The sequence below is a fragment of the Epinephelus fuscoguttatus genome, linkage group LG1, assembly GCF_011397635.1.
Source record: "Epinephelus fuscoguttatus linkage group LG1, E.fuscoguttatus.final_Chr_v1".
Classification (NCBI taxonomy): Eukaryota; Metazoa; Chordata; class Actinopteri; order Perciformes; family Serranidae; genus Epinephelus; species Epinephelus fuscoguttatus.
Genome location: NC_064752.1, coordinates 117,829 through 143,383, shown reverse-complemented (window position 1 = coordinate 143,383; position 25,555 = coordinate 117,829). Strand labels below are relative to the sequence as shown.

Here is a 25,555-nt window from a genome sequence, read left to right as displayed (position 1 = left end):
AACATGTTTCAAGTTTACGGTTTCAGTCCACTGAATTATTCATTTAGTCTTTATTTAGTCTTGGTTTATGAAATTAACCTTGACAGACACAACGCTATCAGCTGTTCACAGCCACTAAACAAATAAGAGATAATGAAAAGAGATGTGCTTCAGTAAATGTTTCCTCCCTCATAATTGAAATATTACAAACAACCTTTAAACTTCCTCAGATTTGTCTGTGTCACGAGAAACTGTTGTGTGTCACTGTGAAAATATTATATGTGAAATTGTTGTTATTATTATATTGTTTCGAACCAGAATCACTCGCTCTCTGAGAGAAGATTTGTAGTTTTTTGATTGTAACAAAACAGAACAGACATGTACAATAAGGACAAGACCATGGAGTTCCAGCAAATTCACAAACAAGCAATATTATTGTAAAGCTGATAGGCTACATGGGTTTTTAAGAAGGCATAAATTTAAATTAAAAAAGAAATAGATGTAGAGGTTAGATTGGTTTTTTTGTTTTGTCTGAAAATGAAAACATGTTTTTCCTGTTTTGGAACTGTGGTTTAGTTTCCTGGTTAGGTTAACATCCACGTTTCTATTTGGCTGTAACCTGATGAAGACACTCTGAAACATGTCAGCCACCAATAAGGCGGACACGTCTGTGTTTGTGTGTGGATGCTGTGGTGTCTGTGGAATAAGATCACACATTTGGGATGGGCATTTTTAGTAATGTTTATATTTCAGTACTCAAATACTGAAGAGTACACTCGCAAAAGATACATATATATATGAAATAAGAATAGGAATCAAAATTGGAACACAACATAAAACAAGTGCAATCTATAATTAATTTACTGAACAGCCAGGCTTCAATCAGCCTATTAAAGCATGGATTCAAAGTTAACATAGGAAACTTTATGTTGCTGCCATTACAAAGGTTAGACACAGCGCTGAAGAACCGCTCTCTTCCTGGTCAGCTCAACATCTGCCCAGTAACAAACTAACATCGACATCAACAGCTCGACCCTGTTGTTAGACCCGTTCATAATTGTTAGGTAATGTTAGCCATGTGATGCTAACAGTTTGGCCCATCACTGTGTCACTCCCACCAACTGCACAGAGCTCATACTCCCTCAGCAGTAGTGTCATGATAATCAGAGAGAGTGACAGCAGGGCAACGGGGTGCTGAGCGAAGGGATACACACTGCACACAGGTCTTCAAGGAAATATGATTTTACCCATTTTGAATGGTAAACAGAAAAGTGTAGGTTGGGCTGCAATTACTCAATACATTCAGCAAATACTGACATACAAATTGAGTGTACAAGTAATCGAATAACCACATCAATAGCAATCTAATCTCAGCAATCTCAAACGAACACCCTCTCCTTTTAAAAAAATATTGAATAATAAATTAACACTGCATGCAGCCTCCACCCCTACACCACCTCACCACAAACATGTCAAATATATTTACTCCTCTAGCATGAAAGGATAATGTGACAGCAGCATGAAGCTGACAGATCAGATGGTTTCTTAAAGATACATTACTTTATTTTCTGTCTAAGTGCTGATGGTGAATACTTTAAATCATAGAGAGAGAAATCCTCCTCAGAACCAAAGAGATTTACATTTACCCTCAAACTGCCCTCCAAAACAGACAGAATGAAACAGTCAGGCTGCATTGTTATCTACACCTCTCTCACATACATTAACAATGCATGGCACACACACACACACACACACACACACACACACACACACATATAGCGTCCCCTCAGGAAGTGATGGAGTGAGCATTTAACTCCCATCTTTAAATGGTGACATCTCCTCTATAAGGACAAGCTGAGATGATAAATGAATCCACACACGTTAACACAGGTCATTAGTCTTGTGTATGTCAGAGGTATTCAGCTTTAATGTGTGTGTGAGTCGAGATGCTGTGTGTGCCTCAATCTGTGTTTGTGGACACTACGTACCCAGAATATCCAGCTCTGCGTTGGGTATAAGGTCACGTTTTACTTTATACAGTCCAACATCACAGTTTAACACGGTTTACGGTGTTTGTCAGACTTATTACGATTTGGATTAAAAAATGAATACATATTTGTTTGTTTATTATTTTGCAATGTCTCCATCCTGCTCCTCAGGTGACATCCGTAACGACCTGTACCTGACCCTGGAGCGAGGGGACTTTGAAAGAGGAGGGAAGAGCGTTCAGAAGAACATTGAAGTCACTGTTTATGTGCTGTACGCTGATGGAGAGATCCTAAAGGTTGGGAAGCTTTGCTGCTACACACCCTCACTACATGTACAGTATATATGAAGCAGTATAATGTAATGTGTATGTTTAATAATAATAACAAGTGAAGGCAATTTCTGAAGAAATTCTGGTGGGAATTCTGAATGTTGAAAAGCCGATGCTGCGCTGAATTTCTGGCTTAAATGTGTCAGAAGGTGAAGAAGTAAGAATATTTGGAAAAGGTTTAATTAGTATGAATGTCACTGAAAAGTTGAATGATACCAGTAATGTAAAAAGATGTCAAATATTTTATTCATTTGATTTAAGCTAACACATGTGCCACCATGATCCAAGAAACCTCTCCTATACTTTCCAAAAACGTTCCCAGCTGTTCTCACGTTGTGGCAATGACAACATTTTCTCCCACTAAACAGTACAAGATCTTACACTGGGAAAGATAAGGTAAACAGGTGCATCCGCCAGAGACAGTTTATGTGTGTTGGCAGGCAGGGCTGGAGTGGTTGATGACTCATTTGCAGCCCTGGGGTTCCCTGCCTCAGATCGACCCACTTTAGATTACGACCTATTATAACCTTACAGGTTAAGTCTACAATAGCGCACTGTTCTCTAAAGCCTTGTAATTCAGTGTGTTTTTCTAAAATATTTTCCAATTCAGTGCAAGTAAGGGTTGCTTCACAATGTAGATTTATTTCAACATGAGTGCACATCTCCAACATTATTCTTTACAACACAACATCCTTTTCAACAATATCAGAATCTATATTCTGTTCAAATAAGTGTTCACAGATACCCAAACCTTAAAAATTAAATAAAAGAATAAATAAAAATATTAAATATAAAATTGAAAAAAAAAAGATAAATAAAAAGTGTTGCACTCTCTAATAACACTATCTCTCAGGGTTTTTTCGAGACCAAGGTGGCAAAGGCCTGTGGCGGGGGTCATCTTGAAAGCTGTAGTTTTAGATACAGTCCCCCCCTCTATTAAATACGAAAGGAGGCCCCCACATGCTTGAGCTTTACACTGCTGACTTGTATAATCAGAACAGACATGTCCTGTGATTTTCAGCCTTCTATGATTATATTCACCCTTTACAGCAGGCACATCCTGACAGCTGAGAATATTACTGTCAGGTATTATCCCCCCCTCTATTAAATATGAAAGGAGGCTGAAAATCACAGGACATGTCTGTTCTGATGATACAAGTCAGCGGCCCTGAAATGTGTGTTTTCTTCTATAATACACATTCTACATCTCGGAGGAGACGTCTTTCCACATATGGACTTCCTTCGCCTTTCAGACGGGGCAGAGCTCCGTGGGAAACAGTAGGAGAGACACAGCCCGAGGGGGAACCGGGATCTGACACAATAGTAGAGGGAGAAGCAGGTCCGTGAAGCTGTGGGCCGGACAAAAAAACAATCGCGTCGCACCGAATGCGCGCGGCTAAGGCGTCACTTTGGGTTGTGAGCGAGCCAAAAAAAAAAAAAAAAAAAAAAATGAGCTGCCAGTGGAGGCGGCCCAGGGACAGCAGTAGCAGCATACGTGATACCAAGTGCCATGACTGAACACTGGCCCATAGAAAAGAAATAACTGAACACCGGCCCAATAAAAAAAATAACTGAGCACCGGCCCTCGCGGCCCAAACGTCAGACCGGCCCACCGGGTATTGTCCCAGTCCTCCCGATTAGCCACACCAGGCCTGTTGGCATGTCTGGTGCAGTTCAGTTTACATGCAAAGTAATGTCTCTCTCTGCCTCCTCCTGCAGGACTGCATCAGCCTGGGTTCAGGTGAGCCCAACATGCCGGAGCACCGCTCCTTTGTGCTCTACCACAACAACAGCCCTCGATGGAGTGAGGTGATTAAACTGCCAATTCCCATTGACCGCTTCAGAGGGTCCCACCTGCGCTTTGAGTTCAGACACTGCTCCAGTGAGTAACTACTGCTACTGTAGTATTCACAGTGATGGTAGAGTTTAATGATAACTTTTTATACATAGACTTAATGCAAAGACGTGGCCCATGGCCCAATTATGTCAGTGAAAAGAAGATTAACAGTGTGAGATGGATGCAACTCTGCTCGTCTTTTCACGACTTAATTAAGAAATAAATTGGTTCTTTCCATATGATTGTGAAGTTTCTCATAAAGTGAAGTTTCATCTTCACTGGAATAGAACTTACTGACCAAAGACATCTGTGCAAAGAGTCAAGCAATTAAAGCAAATCCAGTAGAAACTTTGCCGCACTCTGAAGTCCCTGTATCTTTCAGTCTCTAACTGTATGTCTTTGTCTCCTGTCACATTCCCACTCACTCTGCAGCAAAAGACAAAGGAGAGAAGAAGCTGTTTGGTTTTTCCTTCACTCCTCTAATGAGGGAGGATGGAACCACTCTTTCAGACGAGAGCCATGAACTCTACGTTTACAAGGTGAGACACAGTTGCAGAGTCAGTGCTGCACTGTTTGCCTCCCTGTTTGCCCCCTTAATGCTTTCTTGTTACTAATCACAGAGCTTTACCACAAAGTGACCTACCACCCTTTTGTCCTTGCAGAGTGTCGTGGGGAAGTGGGTGAAGGTTTTCAGCAATGTTTGAAAGGATGCTTCTTCTGGATATTTATTCTGTGGTGTTAGTGTTATCAAACCAAATGACCGTACAATTTTCTTGAACAGCTATGAAGTTTACACAAAGTAACATCTGCCCATATCCTTTAAGGGAACACTGGCCTTCTCTTTGATCAGCAAAGTCAGCGACATTTCACTTCCACCAGTTAAACCACCATAATAAGACCATGGCAACTGTGTCCAACACACAGCCTTCTGATGTTTGTCTTCTGTTTAGTTTTTGAGATTTGCGAGGTTGCAGGTGTTTCCTGTTGGTACAGAGTGAGAGAGAGATTGTTTTTAAGTCTTTGATGGTAAAATGTTCGTCTCTGTCCTCCTCTTCCTTTTGGCTTCAGTGTGATGAGAACACCACCTTCAGTAACCACGCCCTGTACCTGGGCCTGCCCTGCTGTAAAGAAGACTTCAACAGCTGCCCCAGCATCCCCTCCAGCCTCATCTTCCAGCGCAGTGCCAAGGAGACGTTCTGGATCTCCACACAACTCTCCTCCACAAAGCTCACTCAGAATGGTACGCAGCTGGTCCAACATTTTTATAAGTCTACTTCCCAGGGACAGCCAGAGTTTGAGTGTGTGTTGTCTGTGTGATAATGTAAACGTATGCGTAAATGTATACTATGCAGGGTTGTCATTTGCTGTTAGAAACATACTTGCTAGCAAAAATGTAAGTAAAAGTCAATGCCTTTTGTTTGGCAGCACTGTGTCTCTTGGATGGCTGCTGCTTACAGCTTGGCACCTGGTCACTAACTTGTATAAAGCCCTGACATCATGTGAGTGATGTGGGGATACGTGCCCTTAAACATCCCAAACACCAAAAAGAAAAAGAAAATAAGAAAAAAAGCAGACAGAGGGCAGAGTCTCTGCAGAAAAGTGCACCGCCACACACTGAGAGTTGCTCATACGAGATGACTGACAAGGATTTAGAAAAACACTGCACAGTGTATATTTAAACGTGCAACTTAGTGACACAGTGGTATCCTAGTCTTTATCATTCAGGGGAATTGTGGTGAGGCTGCAACAAGGAAACCCCACACATTTTATGATTCTATATTTAAGAAGCAAATAAAGCTTTCCTATTCACCCTACTAGTGTCAGAACCATTTACACACATATGTATTTGATTCAAATGTTTAAATGTTGGCATGACATGTTATACAAGTGCCGATATAATTTAAGTTTATACTGCAGTTTAGCATGGTTTAAACAGCATCTTTGGAACATGGTGTGTGGAAGATACTGTGAACTCTGCGTAGGTTTAGCTTGTGTTACAACGTATGTGATGAGAACAGACAACAGTGAATTGGAACATCATGTTGGACATGTACATTTTTACTCAGATAAACTCATTCAGATTTTTTCCTGCCTCCTATGAGCACGCTGAGTCTTCACACAAGTGTTGAGCTTAACAGTAGCTGGAGTCAAAACTGAGATACCTTGCAGACTAGGTGGCCGAGGAACTTGGAGCACAGTACAACTGCCACCACAATTAGTGTTCGTTTTTTTGGTATTTGACATTCTTGTTGTCTTCCAGTGGATCTCCTGGCCCTGCTGAAGTGGAAGGCCCACCCAGACCGGGTCATGGACATTCTTGGCCGGCTACGACACGTCAGTGGAGAAGAGATAGTCAAGGTGAGATTTAGCCTGACAAAAATCTGTATCAAAGTCTGTAACAAAAATAGCCACATGTTGGAGTAATGGATTCATACTGAGGAAGTTTTCTTAACCTGAATACTTTAATGGCTCATTTCTATGGGTAGAAAATATTAACATGATAGACACAGTGAACAAACAGTCAGGAGCTGAAACTGAGTAACTGCAGTGTAAGCACATCTCACACACTGAAAACATTTTCCTAGACAGACTCAAGACCTTTGCACACCAAGTCTGTTTTTCCTGTGTGTTTTTCCAATCCATCATCCGATCAAAGACTTTACACAGAAGCTTTGCACAATATTGTTCTATTCATTAGAAAAATTCCCAATGTGAGACAAAATGTATAGACATATTTAGTCCCTCGTTTCTCTCCACTAGAGCTACCTCCTTGTGCAGGATGTGCAAAATTATTGAATTATGAAGACAAAGTCAGTAAAACTAAATAATCAGCGTGTCTAAGATCAACATGTCTACAGCCAACAGGTCTCAGGTTAAATCCCTCATATCTGCTTTTACATGAATTGACCTTTATCAGTCAAACCTGATCACAGCAAAAGTACCTAATGTTTCCAGAGCAAATGCAACTCTGTCTGTCTGTATGTGTGACAGTTTCTCCAAGACATTCTGGACACATTGTTCTCCATCTTGGACGACAACACCGACAAATATGGACCACTGGTGTTCCAATCATTGGTAAGTTTGTGTGCAAGAAAACATAACTCAAGACAAAGTTAAGATCTCGCAGTTCTGTAGTTTGTGAGTGAGCCTGAGTTAAACAAGTCTCCCAAGAGCCAACTAGAAGCGGAGATCCTCTTGAAGTCAGTCCAATAACAGACACTGTCAGCTTCAGTCCATTTTCATGTCTGTTATCTGTAAAGCACACTACACACAGAGTCTGACTGACTGATTGGTTATTTACAACATATTGGAACACAGTTTCTCTCCAGACACATACATATAAGGCTTCATGTTTCCCATTTGTTTATCATTATTTTAACATCTCCCTCTCTGTGTGCCAGGTGTTCATTATAAACCTCCTCAGGGACAGTAAATATTACCACTTCAGGCCGGTGATGGACACGTATATCCAGAAGCACTTTGCTGGCGCACTGGCTTACAAGTAAGTGTTGTACTATCTATTGTGCGATCCAGTGGTCAATGCACTGGCAAACTAACCTCTAATACACTCTCTTTAAAGATATGCAGGTATGTGTGTGTCTGAATGTCTGTTTGTGTTTTTGTCGAATACACTGCAGGATACCATTCCTCTGAAATGTCATGCGCTCTCCTTAAATTTAATTTTCTAAATCTGCCTACAGCCCTGATGTTGAAGTTGTTTATCATTCTCTCAAGTAAACTTTTGTTAATGTGGTTTGCATTTTACCAACTGTCTCCGTCTATAATAGAGAAATGGAGGGCTTTTGTTGTTATTTCTGGTTTGTAGTATTTGTGAATTAATGACCACTTCAGTGTGAGTCCAAGAAAAGCCACACTAGTGAGTGTCCATTGCTTAAGTTATGCTCTTGTCAGTGCAGTCAGAACAGAGCTGGTCACAATATCACAGGTCTTGGCTGTGTTGTTTAAGCTCCCGCTCACTTTGTTTTTAAGTCTTGGCCATACAACATAATGCTCAAGTGTCTCATGTCACAATTTTTTAACACAGTTAAATGTTCGTTGTGTTTCAGGGAGCTGATCCGCTGTCTGAAGTGGTACATGGACCGCTCTGCTGAGGTGGTCAGACAGGACCACATACAGGAAGCAATGAGGGTAAGAGCCACTGACTGAAGCTGTTAGTTCTTTGATGTCTGTGTGGTGTGTCTGGGCCTTACGCCAGAATTCCACTGGATGTGAGTCTGTTGCGGAACAGCTGTGTTGGTCATTCGCTGTGTGCTCCGCCATCCGTCAATACCCACTGGCTGCGTTTGTGGTGTGGAGCGGTGCAGCTCCGCCGAAAAGCGGGAGTCATGAGGACCCACTAGATCTCACGAATTCATGCATAATCGCACAATATAACAAGATGTAGTTTCCATAAACAGAACCACAAAACCAGAGGAGTAGTAGGAAGACATCTGGGTGCACCTCCATGATTACCATCTCCTCGTCCATGGTGTCAACGGGGTGAAATGACGTCTGGAAACCTCTGACCTGTTGACTTCAGGCCTGCCTCCGCCCATTATGACGTTTTCAAGGTGTAGTGCAGGGAAATATGATCCGCCGTGAACACTGTATTTTATTTTGAAAATTAACCGGTTTTATTTTGTTTCTGTGCACGATTTCCTGCCCCGCACGATCTGCTCTGTGCTGAATCGCTGCATTGTGCTCCAGCATCCGGCAAAAATAGAAGTCCTGCGTATCTGTTGCAGAGGGCTCCGGAGCGCCGCAGCTGTGACGGAGCCGGAGCGCAGCACAGCCGCGGCCGGTGGAAGCACACACATTGACTAGAATTGAAACGTATTGGCTCCGCTGCCGTTCCGGAGCGGAGACGGTGGAATTTGGGCCTTACAGCCCCCTCTCGAAAATGTCCAGTTTGCTCTGATTGGTCAGCATTTCTGGGTCCTCCATATCTCGGCATTTCTACACCATCATTGCAGCCGCAGAACGACTGTATCGAAGAATAGCAACACTTTGGCCATTAAAAATCACCCTCAAACACAACTGGAAATCTTATAGCAGGAATATGTTCCAAAACTAGGAGAAGTTAACAACATCCATGACCAGTATTACGTTTCCCTGGTGTTAGCATGTAGCTACATGTAGCAGTGTATGTAATATAAACACTTACAGCAGCGTGCTGAGAGCTGATGACCATAAAAATAAATCAGTAATGAGCTGATGTCAGGCTGTAGCCAAAGCAGAAAAAACATTGCAAACAGAGAATTCAGAACCAACTGAAGCCTGAAGTTTTTGCTCACAAGGATTAATTTTACTTACATTTACCTCATTATTTAAAACTTTGGCAACTTTTAATATGAATATCCGACATTGTAACATTATATATATATATATATATATATATATATATATATATATATATATGAAAATTAGGAAGCGCGAAATGGTTCCACATTAAATCATAGTTTATACTGTGTCCATTAATTAGTGTCCCAATGTTTAATACCTTCCCCTGCATTTCACTTTACCTTATATATCCACAGACTGCAGGAAAACTACTTATGAACTCAGTATGAGGAGATAAATTACTCAAGTAAACGTCTGCACATTAAAGTATAGTTATACTTTTAAAACTTTTAATGCGATTATGTTTTCCATATGTGTTCACTTTTTACAAATATGGTGTTTACACTCTTGCTTAGATTTTATGTTTCATTAAGTAGAGAAAAAAGAGCTAGAGCTCCAGCTAAAGACATTTTATAGTATTAAAACAGAAATGCTCCAACTTGGGTAATGAATCACTGGTTTTCCCTCCTAGTGTGTTTCCTTTATTCCCTTTGGCTTTCACAAACAAGAAGTTGCAGATATTCTACCCTGCCTCAGTGATTTATCTTCACAGAGTTTTTAAGTGAAAACCAAAGGGCTTTATCAACATCTTTACACCTTGGTAATTCTTCCCACTGAATGTCCTCACGCAGCCTGCAACAAAAGGCTGACTCCACCATTTTCACCATTGCATCAGTATTATTGTAGGCAGAGCTCAGAATAGAAGCTGATGTAGAGAATGTGCCATTTAACAGCACCTTAAATTATTTATCAGACTCAAACACTCGTCTCAAATGGGTCACACTGTCATGTTAAAGTGGACGGTGTGAATTATTGAGGATAGTTTTGACACATGCTGCAGCTGTGGGCGCAGATCTGAGTTTTTATCCATATTTTAACAAGTTTGTCTGCGTCCATGTCCGCTGAGTTTTAACTTGTATCTGTTTGTCTCCGTCTTGTACAAACTGTGCTCTTGTTCACCCTTTGAGAAAATTAAAGACAGCTTTATTTAGCTTTAATCTGCTTCAGCTAACATTTTCAAATAATCATATGTCAAAGAAAAGCAAAATGAACAATTAGCTAAGTAATTCTACTCATGTTATACTGAGCTCATTAGAAGAGTGATTATATTCAAATTAAATATTTATGCTTAAGAAAACAATCATATCTACTCTTAAAACATATTGATGATGTAAAGTGAAAACGAATTGTTCATATTTATTTTGCCTCCACGCCGGCGACAGTCATGACTGGAGGCATTATTGTTGGGTCGTCCATCCATCCGTCTGTTTGTCCCACTCTTGTGAAAACAATATCTTAAGAACGCCTTGAGGAAATTTCTTTAGACTTGGCACAAATGGCCACTTGAGATCAACTATGAGCTGCTTAGACCTTTATGGCGAAAGGTCAAAGGTCAAGATCACTGTGACCTCACAAATCATTTTTTGGGCCATAACTCAAGATTTCACACGGTAATTTTGACAACATTTCAGATAAATGTCTAACAGGATAATATGTTGATGTGATAATATTTTATATTAAAAAGGTCAAAGGTCAACTTCAATGTGACATCATAATATTCTGCAAAAACACTTTTCTGGCCATTACTCAGCGTCATATCTCAGGAACAGAAGGGGAGACATTTGGTCATTTTGGTCAGGTCTTGAAACTGTGCTGATTGTATAGATCTTCTGTGTGCGAAGCATCCATGTTTTCACTGACATGGATGGAAACTGTCAGAGAAACTTGCCTGCTGTGCGGAGGTCATACAACCACGAGTCAGCATTCCTAGTTAAACAAGACTTTTTGTTCAAATTCAAGTTTGAACATTGCACACTTGAACCTCTGTCTCTGTTCTGAAATGGGTGTATATTAAAATTTTCAGGTAAATGTTTAAAGGAATATCTCACCCTTCCAAATGATCATTTCCATGTTTCATGAAGTGTTTTTCTTTCATAACTTTACGGTGAGTGACGAATTTTCAAAAAAAAAGAAAATTCTTGATGAATTGAAATCAGTAGGGATCACATGTTAACAACAGCAAAACTATATCAGATCATCAGCTTACAAGCTGCTCTCTGCTCCAGCAGAAAATCAGAGCTCTACTTCGCAAACACATGCATTGTCATGAAAAATTACTCTTTAAAACACTTCTGTATAAACAGTGAAGGTGCGCTACTCGTCCACACATGAGACTGTTTATGTGGTAAGGGTGTTAAATAGTAAGGTATTAGCAAAAATGCACATGTTTTGGAAGTACTGAGAATATGACTGGACAAATGAGACTTGGATTATGAGTTGTGTGAGAGTTTGTAAAAGGATGTTTTGATATAGTTTTGCTGTTGTTAAATGTGGACCACACTGACCTCAGTCCATCAAGAAGTTTCTAAGGTTTTTGATTCTTGAATTTCCCAATTCAACGAAACAGATGAGTGACTGATATTAAAATGATAATTCGGCAGGTGAAGTATTCCTTGAAAGTGTTTAAGTCTTTCTGGAATGAAATGATGACAATTTGAATAACAGAAGTAAAAACCATAAGGAAAGCTCAACATAGAGATGCTTTTATGAAAATAAAATATTTATTTTGTGCTTCCTTGTTTCTGTCTCTCAAAACACACACACACAAACGTCCATCCTCAGGCTCTGGAGTATCTGTTTAAGTTCATCGTCCAGTCTCGCATCCTTTACTCTCGGGCCACTTGTGGTATGGAGGAGGAGCAGTTTCGCACCAGCATCCAGGAACTGTTTCAGTCGATCCGCTTCGTCCTCAGCCTAGACAGCCGCAACTCAGAGACCCTCATCTTCACACAGGTGAGAAAACACACACACACACACAGACTCTACAGATCTCTACAAAATGCTTTGTTTTTAGGTTTTTGTTCTTAATTGTTTATTTATTTTCTTTAAAGAATCATCTCATGGTAAAGTTGATGTGCTTTCCTTGTTTAAGTAATTTCCTTTTTCACAGCTGAAACTGCCACATGTTGCGTCTCTGTAGTTTAGATGAGACTAATCCAGTGTTTTCTTGTAGTTAAGATGTTTCCATTTCCTGTTAGTTGCTGTAATCTGACTTTTATCTCCTTTATGTACCTTTCTGTACCTTGGACCTTTCCTGGCTGCCCTCCCTCACCTTCTCTTTCAATCTCCCACAATTCTTTGCTCCACCCTTTGGGTCCTTAATATGCCTCCTCCCTCCACACCCACACACCGCAGGGCTCCCAGCCTTGTCCAGCCCCAAATCAAGCCCCAGGCCCTGGCGTTGGGCCGGCCGCTCCTTTAGCACTAGCCCCTGGCCCGGGCCAAGCCCAGCCCCCTGCCCCAGGACAGGCTCCTGGCAGCGGGCAGGCCAACTGCACTCAGGCCTGGAGCGCCAACGCTCTGCGGCCGTCTCCACTGTCAGTAAGTAGACGGATGAAAACCAAAACACCCTGTTCCTTGTGTGAAGCCCAGAGTCCTAATTCACCTGTTCGGCGTTTTGTGAGCCTAACGTCACACTATGATCCTGCACAGCCACGACTGCTTTACACAAACACATGTTCCTGACATGACCTGCACTGACTGCTCACTCACACTAATGATACACTGACTGAATGTAAAGATGGATGACTCATCCCCACTTCCTCCTACTGTACAAAAATGAAGCCAAAATATCCCGGATATGGCCGCTGACGTCTTTAGCTGGTGATGTCATTTGGAGGCTGCGCAGTGGCGATCTCTGCAGCGTAGTGTTCCCACCCATTTACCTGTCCGACTACTCGTGAGCAGCACGTTTGATTGCGAGCACTCAGATTGGCTCACACAGTTGTTAATCATGACATCACACCTCCTTTTTATAGCTTCAGTATCTAATTAGTACCAAACTTATCAGAAAAATTAACACCTGAAGACACAGCAGTGTGATGAGAGCTAGCTGAAATGAAAATTTATCTGACATGTGCTTCACTCTTGGGGAGCTGTCATGTTGTCCATCTTTATAATACAGTCTCTGCTACAAACCAATATCACACATTTCTAACTGTAAGCACACATCTGATTCCTGTCATTTCCTCCCCCCAAAAAAATGTTCTACCTTGTGCCATTACAGTAAAATTCAACACTCTCAGCTCCCAGACTCACATCACACCCTGAAGACTGGCTGCTCATTCACATGTGAAGAATAAATAACAGAAATGGCTTCCTCCTCTCTTCCTGTGAGGCAGTGAGCTGCACTAAAACATCAGAGAGACTAAATTTAAACATGTACTGGTCACCAGTCCTGCACCAATGAAAAGCTGAAGCTCCCATTAACCCGTTGTGGTCATGAAGATTTATGTTATTTTTATCTTTAGGTGAAGTCATTAAAAAAAAACTCAACAATGAGTAATTGATAAGTTGATAAACAGAAATAAAGAGTCAGCAACTATCCTGATATTTGATGAATCATTAACAACAACAAACCAATTAATTTAATCACAAATCTGACTTCAAACAGATTTTTTTTTCTCTGACATTTTATGGACAAAGTGATTAATCAGCTCATCAATAAAAAGTTAGAAGCCTATTTGATCATGAAAATAATGCCATAATCAAAGAAACAAGTATTGTCACCAGGGATTCATCCAAGAATCACATCAGACAGGTTTGACTGTTAAAGGTTGCAGAGGCCTCAGCTGCAACATTTGGAAATTATGAGGAAAAGGTGATATTTGTTTGTGGAGATCACCTCATTATCAGCGTGTTGTGCTGAAACTTGATCCGCATCACGTCCTTGGTGAAGATGAAAACTGTGCTGTTAGCTCAAGAAACTAAGATACAAAAAAAAACATGCTGTCTTCAAAGACACTGTTGATGTTCACCACCTTTCAAACCACCACAGTTATGTCCAGTAATAACCATCGTTCTTCTGCCAGAATCACAAACTGTGCAACACTGAGTCCAGCTGCTGCAAACACAAAACTGAAACCATTTTGTCCAAACACTAAAATCCCCGAAGCTCATCTGCTGGATTGTCCTTATTGTGATGAGTCACTAAAACAAGCAAATGGCTGCTGGAAGTTTTCTCCCCCTCTTGTTTGGTTACAAATTAATATCTTGCCGATATTCAAACTTGTGCTTTTTTTCTGAACCTTTTCCTCCTCTTTCTAAGATTGTGTCTTTTTCCTAATCTTTTAATCTTGCTGTGATTTCTTATCTGCTAATGAATGAACTCACTTCCATCTTCCTCGTCTGCTCTACCGTGTGTCTTTCAAATGTCTTAACTAGTGAAGAGCTGTATTGCAAAATGCAGTACTTGTGTTTGAGAATATTAGAGGCTATACTTGGTAGTGGGTGCTTGGCTCGAAGGCAATGTGAAAAAATAGAGTCTGCAGAGTAAAAAGCTCAGAGAACCCACATAAAGTGAACGTGTATGTGAGATGAGAAGCTTTACTCATCAGGCATTTTGGATTTCAGCTTTTCACTATGTCCACTAAACTCACCTCTGCTCCTCTTTGTTGTTTTTCAGAATGAAGTCACGGTCACATTTCTCTACACTACAAACACAGAGGCTCACATTATTAACCTTTCTACCCACTGTCTCTTCCCTGCTCTTTGTTTTTCCAACTTCCACCTCACTCGTCCTCTATAAAAACTCCTCTCATCCTCTCCTCTTACTCGTTTCCCCAGGCCGCTCTGTTGAACTCGTTCCCAGCCATCTTTGATGAGCTGCTGCAGATGTTCACGGTGCAGGAAGTGGCAGAGTTTGTGCGTGGCACTCTGGGCAGCATGCCGTCCACGGTGCACATCGGACAGTCCATGGATGTGGTCAAACTGCAGTCTATAGCCCGGACAGTGGACAGCAGGCTCTTCTCTTTCCCAGGTAAAGGTTTTAGTTACAACACACACACATGTCATCATCTGTCCTCTGATTTATACTTCTCTACAAAAGACTAGCGCGTATGTTACGGAATAAAGTGCACTATACTATATGGTGTTAAACATTGTGAATGAAAATTTTATGATGGGCTGATGTGTGAGAACCCTATACATATATATATAAAGTCATTTTAAGGCCATACTGATCATTCTAATGGTGGCATGGTTGTGCAGTGGTTAGCATTATCGCCTCACAATAAGAGGGTTCCTGGTTTAAATCCATGACTATCATCAGTGTTGTGAGCACTGATGATAGTCACTGATAGACTCAAATGGGTGCTGGTATCTCCTCTGCCGTCCTTTCTTGGTTGTCCGTTGTACTGACGCACCCAAGACAAATTTTTTGTTGCCATAAGTAGGCTCAGCTTCACAGCAGCCTGAAGACTTTCCATCCATAACTCTGCCATGTCAACCAGGTGACAGGCTGTAACTGACTTGACCAGCTGACTTTGCTACAAGCTGATTGGCTGTTGAGACAGGTGACATGCCTTATGTTCTAAAATCAGCCAATGGTGACTTGACTAGCTGAGTTACAGGTGGCACCATCAGCCTGAGTCAAGCTGAGATGGGACAGTTCACACCGCCAAAACTTTTCCCTGCAGCGTTCTGTTTCGTCTTGAATCTTTGGTCTGACCGGGACTTTTCATTAACCAAATACTAGATACTAATAAATGTCTTTGTGTGTGTGTGTGTGTGTGTGTGTGTGTGTGTGTGTGTGTGTGCGCGTGCCCTCAGAGTCTCGAAGGATCCTTCTTCCTGTTGTTCTCCATCACATCCACCTCCATCTGCGGCAGCAGAAAGAGCTGCTCATCTGCTCTGGAATACTCAGCTCTATATTCTCTATCATCAAGAGCAGCTCACTGGTAACACACACACACACACACACACATATACATGTACAGTATATACCAATAAAACACTGGGTGCACATACCAACAGTGTGTACAGTGTGGTCTAATGTGGGAGTTCTCAGTCAGCTGTCAACCTGCGATGAATTCATATTCATTATCAGTAAAGGAATCCCAGAAAAAAGGGACCCATGTTTATCAATTTAAAGTAAGTGTGATGTGACGTTTGATGTTCATCCTGATCTTGGCATTTGTACAATACTTTGTCAGATGGGCTCTTCCTCTACAGAGCATGAATGTCGCAGCAATAATCCTGTTTTATACAAGTGGAAAACTTATTGTTGCAGAGACATCAGGCTCTCTTTTGTTCTTCTCTGGTTCCGTTGCTTTGGTCTGAATTTAAAATAACCACGTCCATTTGAATTTAACAGATGGAAAATAAAAAAGAGTAGAGAAATAAATGTGGCATCAGGGGGAAAAAAGTCCCTTGAAACACTTCCTCTTTTTTTTTAAATACAAACCTATTTATTTATTGAACTATGTTGACTCATTTGTACATATGCATGTATTTTTATAATCATATATTTATTGCCTCATTCATTTATTTCAGGATTTATTTCATAGTCATATTTGTTTATTTATTTATTTATTTAAAATGAACTTAAATGGCACCCCATAGTCTTTTTTTTTCTCCTATGATTTTGAGAAGGTTGAACGTTGTCATTGTGTCATATTCTCACATCTTGGTGGCATCCAAAGGCATTAGTGGGACATTTGTAAGAAGAAAATTAGGTTCTCCCCAGTGTATCAGCAGATGTGCATCGTCAGGAGAGGCAAAAAGGCAAATGTTTGGGGCCCCCCAAAAATAACTGGTGAAAGGGGCCCCTGGTGGCCCCACATATTAGCATTTGACATTTTCACTCCAGCAACCGCAGCACAGAGTATCAAGTTAAAGAAAGTGTGTATACTGTAGTTTAGGCTATTTGTCCCTGAATAAATGCTACAGCTCGTAAAGACTCAAGCCAAGTTCTTGTGTCTTGCTTGTCACCAAGGGTTGGCACTGAGGTTAGTTGGGGTTTGCATGGGGCAGAGTCTGGGATCATCACTGTATATCTGAGATCTGTGAATACCAACATCGTGACACACCATGAAAAATAAAGAAGTTTCACTGTAGCTCTCTGTTCACTTCTGCCTTTCTTCCCACTTCTCCTTTTTTTCTCTCTGCTTTCCATCGCCTCATGGTTCCTCTCTCTATCCTCCCCCCACTCCCCTTTTCCTCTCAACTCTTCCTCCAGGACACGTCAGTGCAGGAGGAGGTGGAGATGATGGTAGAGTCCCTATTGGACGTCCTCCTGCAGACCCTGCTGTCAATCATGAGCAAGAGCCAATCGCAGGAGGCGGTAAGGGGTCAACGCTGTCCGCAGTGCACCGCGGAGATCACTGTTAGTAACTAACAATACGACTACTACGACTTCACCTCCCACTGTGCTCCTCCATGCACGTCTCTGTCCTTCGTAGGGCTGGGCAGTAATTTAATATTAGTGTTTAATGTCTTTTAAATATTATCATAATGTTACAGAGTCCTCGCTCCTTGAAATCACCAAAATATCTGAGAAGTGATTTTGTTTGACTCACTGGGATCAATACTTTGGTCAGTACAGTTAATGTGATAATTATCACTCTCAGTATTCATGCTATCTATATTGCCCTCCCCTAATCAGTCCATTAATCCATCCTGTCACTGACCCATGTGTCCATCAGCTCTTCACATCTTTTGTTATCTCTTCATTAAACATCACTCTTCATCCTCTTCCTCCTCTCTGTTTGCATGCTTGCATGGCTCAACAATTCTGAAATTCTCGTTTTGCTCCAGTTTGCATTCTGTCTTTATTAAATGTATTTCTGGAGAAGGAACAGTACGTCTCTTAGTTAGACTGTAGAGGTGTCATGTAAATGTGCATTGGACTACTTGAACAGTCTCTCAGACAGGTAAAGGGGGTTTTTTTCAGTATAGGCTGCAGTGAAACATGCAAATTCAATACATTTTAGTGATTGATTGTCACATGACTCTCCACCAGTCTTCATTCACATTTCACTTCTTTCATTTTTGGCTCAGTCTCAATCTAGCCCCTACATGCTGTATTCAGTACACCGCCATCAGCGTGTTCACTAGGAAAGTTTCTCTTATTATGAGCTTTATCAACTCCAGGTAGTGTGGAACATAAACCCATCCAACAGTGAGTCCTCACTGCCAGTAATTGGAAGTGTGAGTGCCAGATAACAGAGCAAGGATCATAAATTTTGGCCACACACACAAAAATTTAGCTGCATTTTCCTTCCACTGTCTTTTCATGGTGGGTTTAAACCACTAAATGAAACTAAAATAAAATAAAAGGAACCATCTCTTTGACTCCTACCCACATATACACGCATTGATTAAAAGATGAATATTACGGTGGCCAGTGAGGGCAAAATGCTACAAATACACACAGGCAAATAAAGAAGCATCTTCACCAACTTGAAAACACACAAATACATGAATTTGATGACACATAGCATACTGTAGTTTATCGACTGTCCCTCAGTGGTGTCGGAAAATAATCTAAAATGTACGTTTGTGTAATTCATCAAGTTTCAAGTATTAAGCGTCATGTTTATTTCTCATTTCTTCATACAGAGTACACAGAAACAAAATGTTGTCTCATAGGCCTGCATGAAACACTGGCTCTATGTAGGGCAGTTCATGTTTTTGTTTCAGCCTCTGTAGTGAGCAGCCCATCTGCAATAAGAGCGTTGGAAAACCGCTGATGTTTTTTAACATTAAACTGCTTTAGTCAGCGGTCATACTTGTTTACACATCTGTTTCGAGAGCTCTCAGGATAATTCATCTTCTGGTAATACCCTCCTGAACAACAGGATCTTAAGTCATCAGAGCAAATAGGTGAGCCTAGATTAGCATGTGGTCAGCGAGCCGCCCATCTCCAACATGCCAGTCAGTGTAGAGGAAACACTGATTTGTAACGTGAAACTGATTTCGTTTTTTTTTTCCAATTTAAATTACTGAGACCTCTGAGGATAATTCGGCTCCCAGTAAAAACCTTCTAACCAGGAGAAGTTTCAGCGGGTTGCAATCTGCAATTGTTTCCGTTCGTTTAATAGGTTTGATGTTTTCATGAGGATGATGAATGTTTTCTAAATGCTTTTTTTTCCGTCAAGTTGGTGAAGATGTTTCTTCATTTGTTTGAATTGTGTTCATTAGCAACACGTTTGCTCTTGTCGGCCACCATGGATTAAGCCATTACAAAGTATGTTAATCGTTTTTGGAGATAAATAATAAAACAGCACATAATAAACAGTAGACTTACTCCGCAGCTCTCGTAATGCAAGTGCCCCTCACTGCTGAAAGTTTGACCTCATACAGAGTGACAGTAGTGACAGGCTGGTGAGTGGGGATTGGTTTGGGAAAGTGCCTGAGTTATCATCATCTCTGATTGTTCACTTACTGCTGACTGCCCCCACGTGATTGGCTCACATGCCTGTCCCTGGTTTCCTATTGGCAGGGAGAGTATGTGTCATGCCTCCTGTCCCTCCTCCGCCAGATGACAGATATTCACTTCCAGCACCTGATGGAAAACTTTCAGAGCAAGGAGGAGCTCAAGGTACGGGACAGTGAAAACACTTAGTCATGACAACAAGGCGGGGTCAGCTCCTGCCTTTGTATCCAGTGATGCTAAAAGAAAAGGTCAACTTTTTGAACACTGACTTCTTCTTTCTTCTTTCCGTCTAATTTTCTCTCTTCAGGAGTTCTTGTTGAAGATTTTGTGTGTGTTTAGAAACCTGATGAAGCTCAGTATTTTCCCTCGTGACTGGAACATCATGAGGCTCCTCACCAGCAAGTAAGACACAGAATAATCTCCCAGATAGCACAGACACACATCTAACAGTTTGCATAGATCACTGACTCATTAAATAACATTAAAAAGCAACAACAACTGTTTGTGTGTTCCTGTTCGTCAGCATCATCCTGACCACAGCTCAGTACCTGTCTCCTGCTCTGCACAAGAACTTCACAGAAGCTGAATTTGACTTTAAGGTACGTGACCTTAACTCACGCACATTCAACACTGACAACATGGAACAGTTTACTAAACTATGAGTACCTTAGAAGTACTTTAACCATATTATGCTTTTACTTAAGTTAGGTTTTGAACTCAGGAGTATATCTTATGGTGGAGTATTTCTTGGCTGAAATGTTTGTCCGTGTCTGTGTGTGTTAGCAGGTGTGGAACTCCTACTTCAGTCTGGCGGTGCTCTACATCAACCAGCCCAGTTTACAGCTGGAAAACTTGAGTCCTGCTAAGAGGAAGAAGGTCTTAGACAAGTAAGAACACACACAAACAGGCACTAGCAAAAAAGGGAAGATCAGACACCACACAGTATCTGACACATTCATTCATTCTTTCTCACATTCCCACTCACAACAAGCAGAGACCATTACACAAACACTTGTTTGTGTAGACACACGTGGAAACACCCACACTCCTGCAGGCCTGGCTGCCAGCGTCATTACCATAACTATCGTGTGTCATCTGCAGCTAAAATGCTGAGAGTCAGATGTTGAAAGAACCCATTTTCCTCTTTGAAGTGAAGCAGCGCTACAAACTTGCCGACCTACTTTATCAATCCTGCAGGAGCACTTCTTTGCTCCAGGAAAGCTCATTTCCCTCCCTATTAGGCGTTTCCCACCAAATAGTCCCAGGACCGAGGGAGCCCCAGACACTGAACCTCCTCAGGCAGGAAGAGTTCCTCCAGCTTCTACTGAGTCTCCACATCTCAAGAATTGTGGAAATTACACCGACACGGATTAAAAAGTGCCGGCTGGATTGAGACGTTTGAGATGATGCAGCAAAATCCTGTGAGACTGTGATGTTTAAATGTAACCCGTGCAGAGGTGGAAAGAACTTAAACACAACACCTGTCTCCAGAGCACAACAGTGTTTAGTATTTAGTCAAAGTGAAAAAAATAGGAAACAAAGTTTCATGTTTCTTTCTTTGTCTTGCTCACTGAGGTTCCCTAATATTATACAGTGCACTGGTTCCCAACCTGGGGGTCTCAACTCCTCGTAGGGGCTGCCAAAGCTTCCCAAGGGGTCGTGAGGACTTCTTGATTTTAAGAGATGTTGCAAAACTTGTTTTAATTTTTTTTCATTATATATGTATATATATATATATATATATATATATATATATATATATATATATATATATATTGGCAGTAGGCCTATAACTCAGCATTTCATTTACTTTGCGAAGAAAACTAAATTTAATTATTATTTTTCAAGTTTAGGTTAATATTCATGATACCATCGTTAAAAAATCTCCTAGCATAGGTGAACAGTAAACATCTGAACACAAGCTATGTTCACAAAGCCTTCACTGTCTGCTAAACTACCTCGCATCTAAAACAACCAAAGAGCTCACAGAGCAATGGCCGACTGTCAGGGGGAAGAAAACACTGAGTTTGTCAGAAAAGAAGGCTATTAACCCTCCTCTAACCTCAACCAATGGTACGGAGAAGACACCACCTGTCCCCTCTGTCCATCCCCAGCAAACCTCAAGCACATTTTGGTTGGCTGCAAAACAAGCCTGTCACAGGGTTGTTACACCTGGCGGCACAACCACGTCCTAAAGTGCCTAGCAGCTGCTCTGGAGACCAGGCGGACAAAAATCAATGCCCTGCCTCCTCCATCATTCCATCCAGTATCTGCTAGAGTGTTCGTCCGTGAAGGTGCAAAGCCAGCCACAGCCCCTACAACATCGGACATCGGTCAGCTCGGAGGTGCACGAGACTGGAAGTTGGTGGCAGATCTGAATCAAAGGCTCTGCTTCCCATCTGAGATTGCCACAACGAACCTCAGACCAGATCTCATCCTCTGGTCCTCCTCACTCCGCTCTGTGTACATCATAGAGCTTACTGTTCCCTGGGAGGATGCTGTGGAGGAGGCCTTCGAGCGCAAGAGCCTAAAGTACATGGAGCTGGCGGCCGATGCTGAACGTCGCGGCTGGAAAGCTAAGATTCGCCCAGTGGAAGTCGGTTGCAGAGGCTTTGTGGGCAAGTCAACCATCAGGCTACTTAGGGACCTTGGGATTCGAGGCCAAGCCCAACGCCAGACCATCAAAGCCCTCTCAGGAGCAGCAGAGCAAGCAAGCCGATGGCTGTGGGTGAAGAGGCGAGACACCTCCTGGGCCCCAAAGTAACACCAGTGGCTTAGACGCCAGGCGATGCCGATGAGCGCTCTGGAGGTGTAGTGGGCCCATCATCATCGAAACACCAGTGAAGGAGGGTGCCCACCTGATGACCCCAATGAAGCTTCCAACCCGCCTCCGCCTCCACACACACACACACACACCACAGCTTTGCAATCACTCTGATGGATACGTCGTCGCCACTCAAACCTCAGGTTTACAAGCTTAATCTAGGGATTGTTTCATCTAGTCCTAAAACAGAACTATGATTGTTGAAAATGAGGAACAAAAACAAAAATATAATACAGGCAAAGAATCATAAAAAGTTGTTTAAATGACTGTAGCTTCTGAACCGCTCTGACTACATGCATGCATGAGGTCTTGCCAGAAAGAAAACTCCCTGAAGTTTCTTGTGAAAGTGTCAGAAATACTCTAGGTGATACAGAGACAGAGTAATGGGCCTCTGAAGTCAGTAAAAAATTGAAGATTTTGCCTAAAATAAAATAAAAATGATTTTCAGGATGAATAACTGTCTGTGGCTTCATCTGAGCAGGTAAATGACACTGTGGGGCTGTAGGCACACTATCAATGAACACTTGTTTCAGATTTGAAGAAGACTGCTCAAAGTATGACCATTCTACAGTGTTTTTACCATGAAAAGATCCAGGCGGAGCTCCAAATGACAAGTGGGTCACTCGGCTTCAAAACAGTACTGTCAGTGATCAAACAACACTCAGCCAGCTTCAAACATTGTACCTTATTGAAATCAGGTGTGATTATGATAGCTGATGTTGTTTATGACACAGAAACACCATAAAATATCACCAAATAAAGCCATATGAAACGTGAACGTTATGATCCCACTTTCTAGACGGTGTATCTCAGCCAAAAATAATGGTAGGAGTGAGACTCTTACCTTTTATAAACCAGCTATGTCCCTGCTAACAGCTCCACATAAGATCCCGTGTAATCCTTTAACTTTTCATGTCGAAAAACAGCATGACATGACTTGTCACCACTCATTGCGATTTTGGAATTTCTGTGTTTAGGCTGCTCTGGTGCGAAATACATAAGAAATCAATGTTATTTTTGAAAAGTCGAGAGCTTCCTGAATCCAGCAATACCAAACATCACATGGTTTGATGACGTAGTGCGCCTGGGAGATACCATTTAACAGAGGAGGAGGGGAGCGAGGATGTCGGCATCCTGGTGGAGTTAGAGAGGTTAAAATATCAGGAAACTCACATTCACAGTTTATCAGTTGTTCTGCACTGTTGTTGTTATGCATTGAATATAATATGAAATGTCGTGTCACTTACTCAGGGACCGTCAGTTTATTTATTTGTTTGTTTGTTTGTTTATTCATTTATTTGGATCGCCATTAGTCACTACCAAGGTTGCAACTACTCTGGGGTCCACACAAGTAGACATTACATCATAGTGCAAAATAAATACATAAATGAACATTTTAGGCAAAAAGAAACAAAATACAACAAGAAAACAGGAAACAGGAAGTTGACTCGATAGAAAAGAGGTCCCTTCAGGAAGAAGATGAGAACCACCAACTGTAGTGCACTGTGTTTACATTTCACCATTTTATTTGAGTGTCCGATGGTTGAATTCACAGAAGGACTACGCAGCTTTTGCTGCTGCTAAACTTGCACAAATAAGTCAAAAATAAACCATGTGATTCTCATGGTGAGATCTCACCTAACTGCACTGCCTAGCAAACAGTGTCTCAGTGCTCCTGTGCTATTTGCATGTATTTAAATGATGTAATGTGCATATATTTGGCACAAAATTGGCCCCTTTCTATGCAAATGAGCCTTAATGTGAAAACAATCCAATTCACAACGATCAGTGCTAAAAGCCACACGCAGCTACAGTGAAATTACTGTATTAGCATCTACAAAGGGTTGGTGGCAACTGAAGCACGATGATAGACTGGAATATTGAATCCTATATACAGTTTCTTCCTCACAGGTTTAAATTCCTTGCCTGAAGTTTTGAGGAGAGCTGCACCTTGTCAGTCAGGACCTTTAGTTTGACGTCTCAACATGTCTGACTACTGTGTTCTTGGTGCGAAGGCAACATTTGTACTTTGTTGCATGGATAATTGCAAACAGATGCAAAACGTTATGGGCGTGTTTGCGCTGTATTATCATTATTCCAACATCTTATGTGAAGTGGACCTTGGGAAAGAGCAGAGGTGAGAGACTGTACAGTGTTACAATGAGCATCAGTATTTTGGGGGGGTATGGACTTATTTATTACCTTCTGTCCGTCTGCAGGTACGGAGACATGAGAGTGATGATGACCTACGAGCTGTTCAGCATGTGGCAGAACCTCGGTAAGATTTTCTCTTCACATTTCCACATATGTTCTGCTCCACACGTCCACACACAAAGTTTGTGAGTTGAAATCATTAAAATGTTTGTTCTGTTCTGAATTCTGAAATCTAAACTTCATCCCCAGAGCATCCAATCCATTATCCTCCTCATATAATACATTTGCACACATTCATTTGATTATTTTCTGACTGATGAGTTGTTTGCTGGTTGTAGGAGAGAATAAGATCCACTTCATCCCTGGTATGATCGGCCCGTTCCTGGGAGTGACGCTTGTTCCTCAGGTGGAGGTACGAAACATCATGATCCCCATCTTCCACGACATGATGGACTGGGAGCAGCGCAAGAACGGGAATTTCAAACAGGTTACACAAACAGACGCATCTATCACATGATCAGCTTTAGACTGCAGCAGCTTAAAAAACAGCTCTGGGCACTTTTGAAAGAGGAGGACAGACTAATGTATTTATTTATCTGTTTGTGTGTGTGTGTGTGAAGGTGGAGGCTGAGCTGATTGACAAGCTGGACAGTTTGGTGTCTGAGGGGAAAGGTGACGAGAACTACAGAGAGCTCTTCGGTTTGCTGTAAGAAACATATTCCTTCACAGTTTCTACAACGGAAGTCTCTCTGTTTCTGCCTTGATCTCTCGTCTCTCTAATGTTAATCCAGTGATGCCTTCAGTCCGTCCTCTTTCTCTCTCTGCTAACAGAAGTTAACTCTCAGTTTTTCTGCTCTAACACTGCTGTTGTGTGTTTGCTTTGCTCTG

At 41.6% G+C, this 25,555-nt stretch overlaps 1 protein-coding gene across 5 annotated transcripts in view; it reads left to right on the top strand.

Annotated features, from left to right (window-relative positions):
- The window catches only part of LOC125894594 (dedicator of cytokinesis protein 3-like), a 307,437-nt gene that overhangs the window by 254,739 nt on the left and 27,143 nt on the right, over positions 1–25,555 (top strand). For 3 of the 5 annotated variants that reach the window (XM_049586145.1, XM_049586135.1, XM_049586126.1), the window contains exons 15-33: positions 2,139–2,263; positions 4,016–4,178; positions 4,566–4,672; positions 5,202–5,373; positions 6,394–6,491; positions 7,125–7,208; positions 7,535–7,635; positions 8,201–8,282; positions 12,096–12,266; positions 15,099–15,291; positions 16,083–16,210; positions 17,491–17,637; positions 19,756–19,854; positions 19,997–20,091; positions 20,213–20,288; positions 20,476–20,576; positions 24,733–24,791; positions 25,006–25,154; positions 25,288–25,373. In XM_049586145.1, coding sequence (XP_049442102.1) covers positions 2,139–2,263; positions 4,016–4,178; positions 4,566–4,672; positions 5,202–5,373; positions 6,394–6,491; positions 7,125–7,208; positions 7,535–7,635; positions 8,201–8,282; positions 12,096–12,266; positions 15,099–15,291; positions 16,083–16,210; positions 17,491–17,637; positions 19,756–19,854; positions 19,997–20,091; positions 20,213–20,288; positions 20,476–20,576; positions 24,733–24,791; positions 25,006–25,154; positions 25,288–25,373 — 2,236 coding nt within the window. Of the gene's footprint in view, positions 1–2,138; positions 2,264–4,015; positions 4,179–4,565; positions 4,673–5,201; positions 5,374–6,393; positions 6,492–7,124; positions 7,209–7,534; positions 7,636–8,200; positions 8,283–12,095; positions 12,267–12,668; positions 12,855–15,098; positions 15,292–16,082; positions 16,211–17,490; positions 17,638–19,755; positions 19,855–19,996; positions 20,092–20,212; positions 20,289–20,472; positions 20,577–24,732; positions 24,792–25,005; positions 25,155–25,287; positions 25,374–25,555 lie in introns of all 5 variants that reach the window. The other 2 variants (XM_049586108.1, XM_049586117.1) reach the window with 2 other exon arrangements.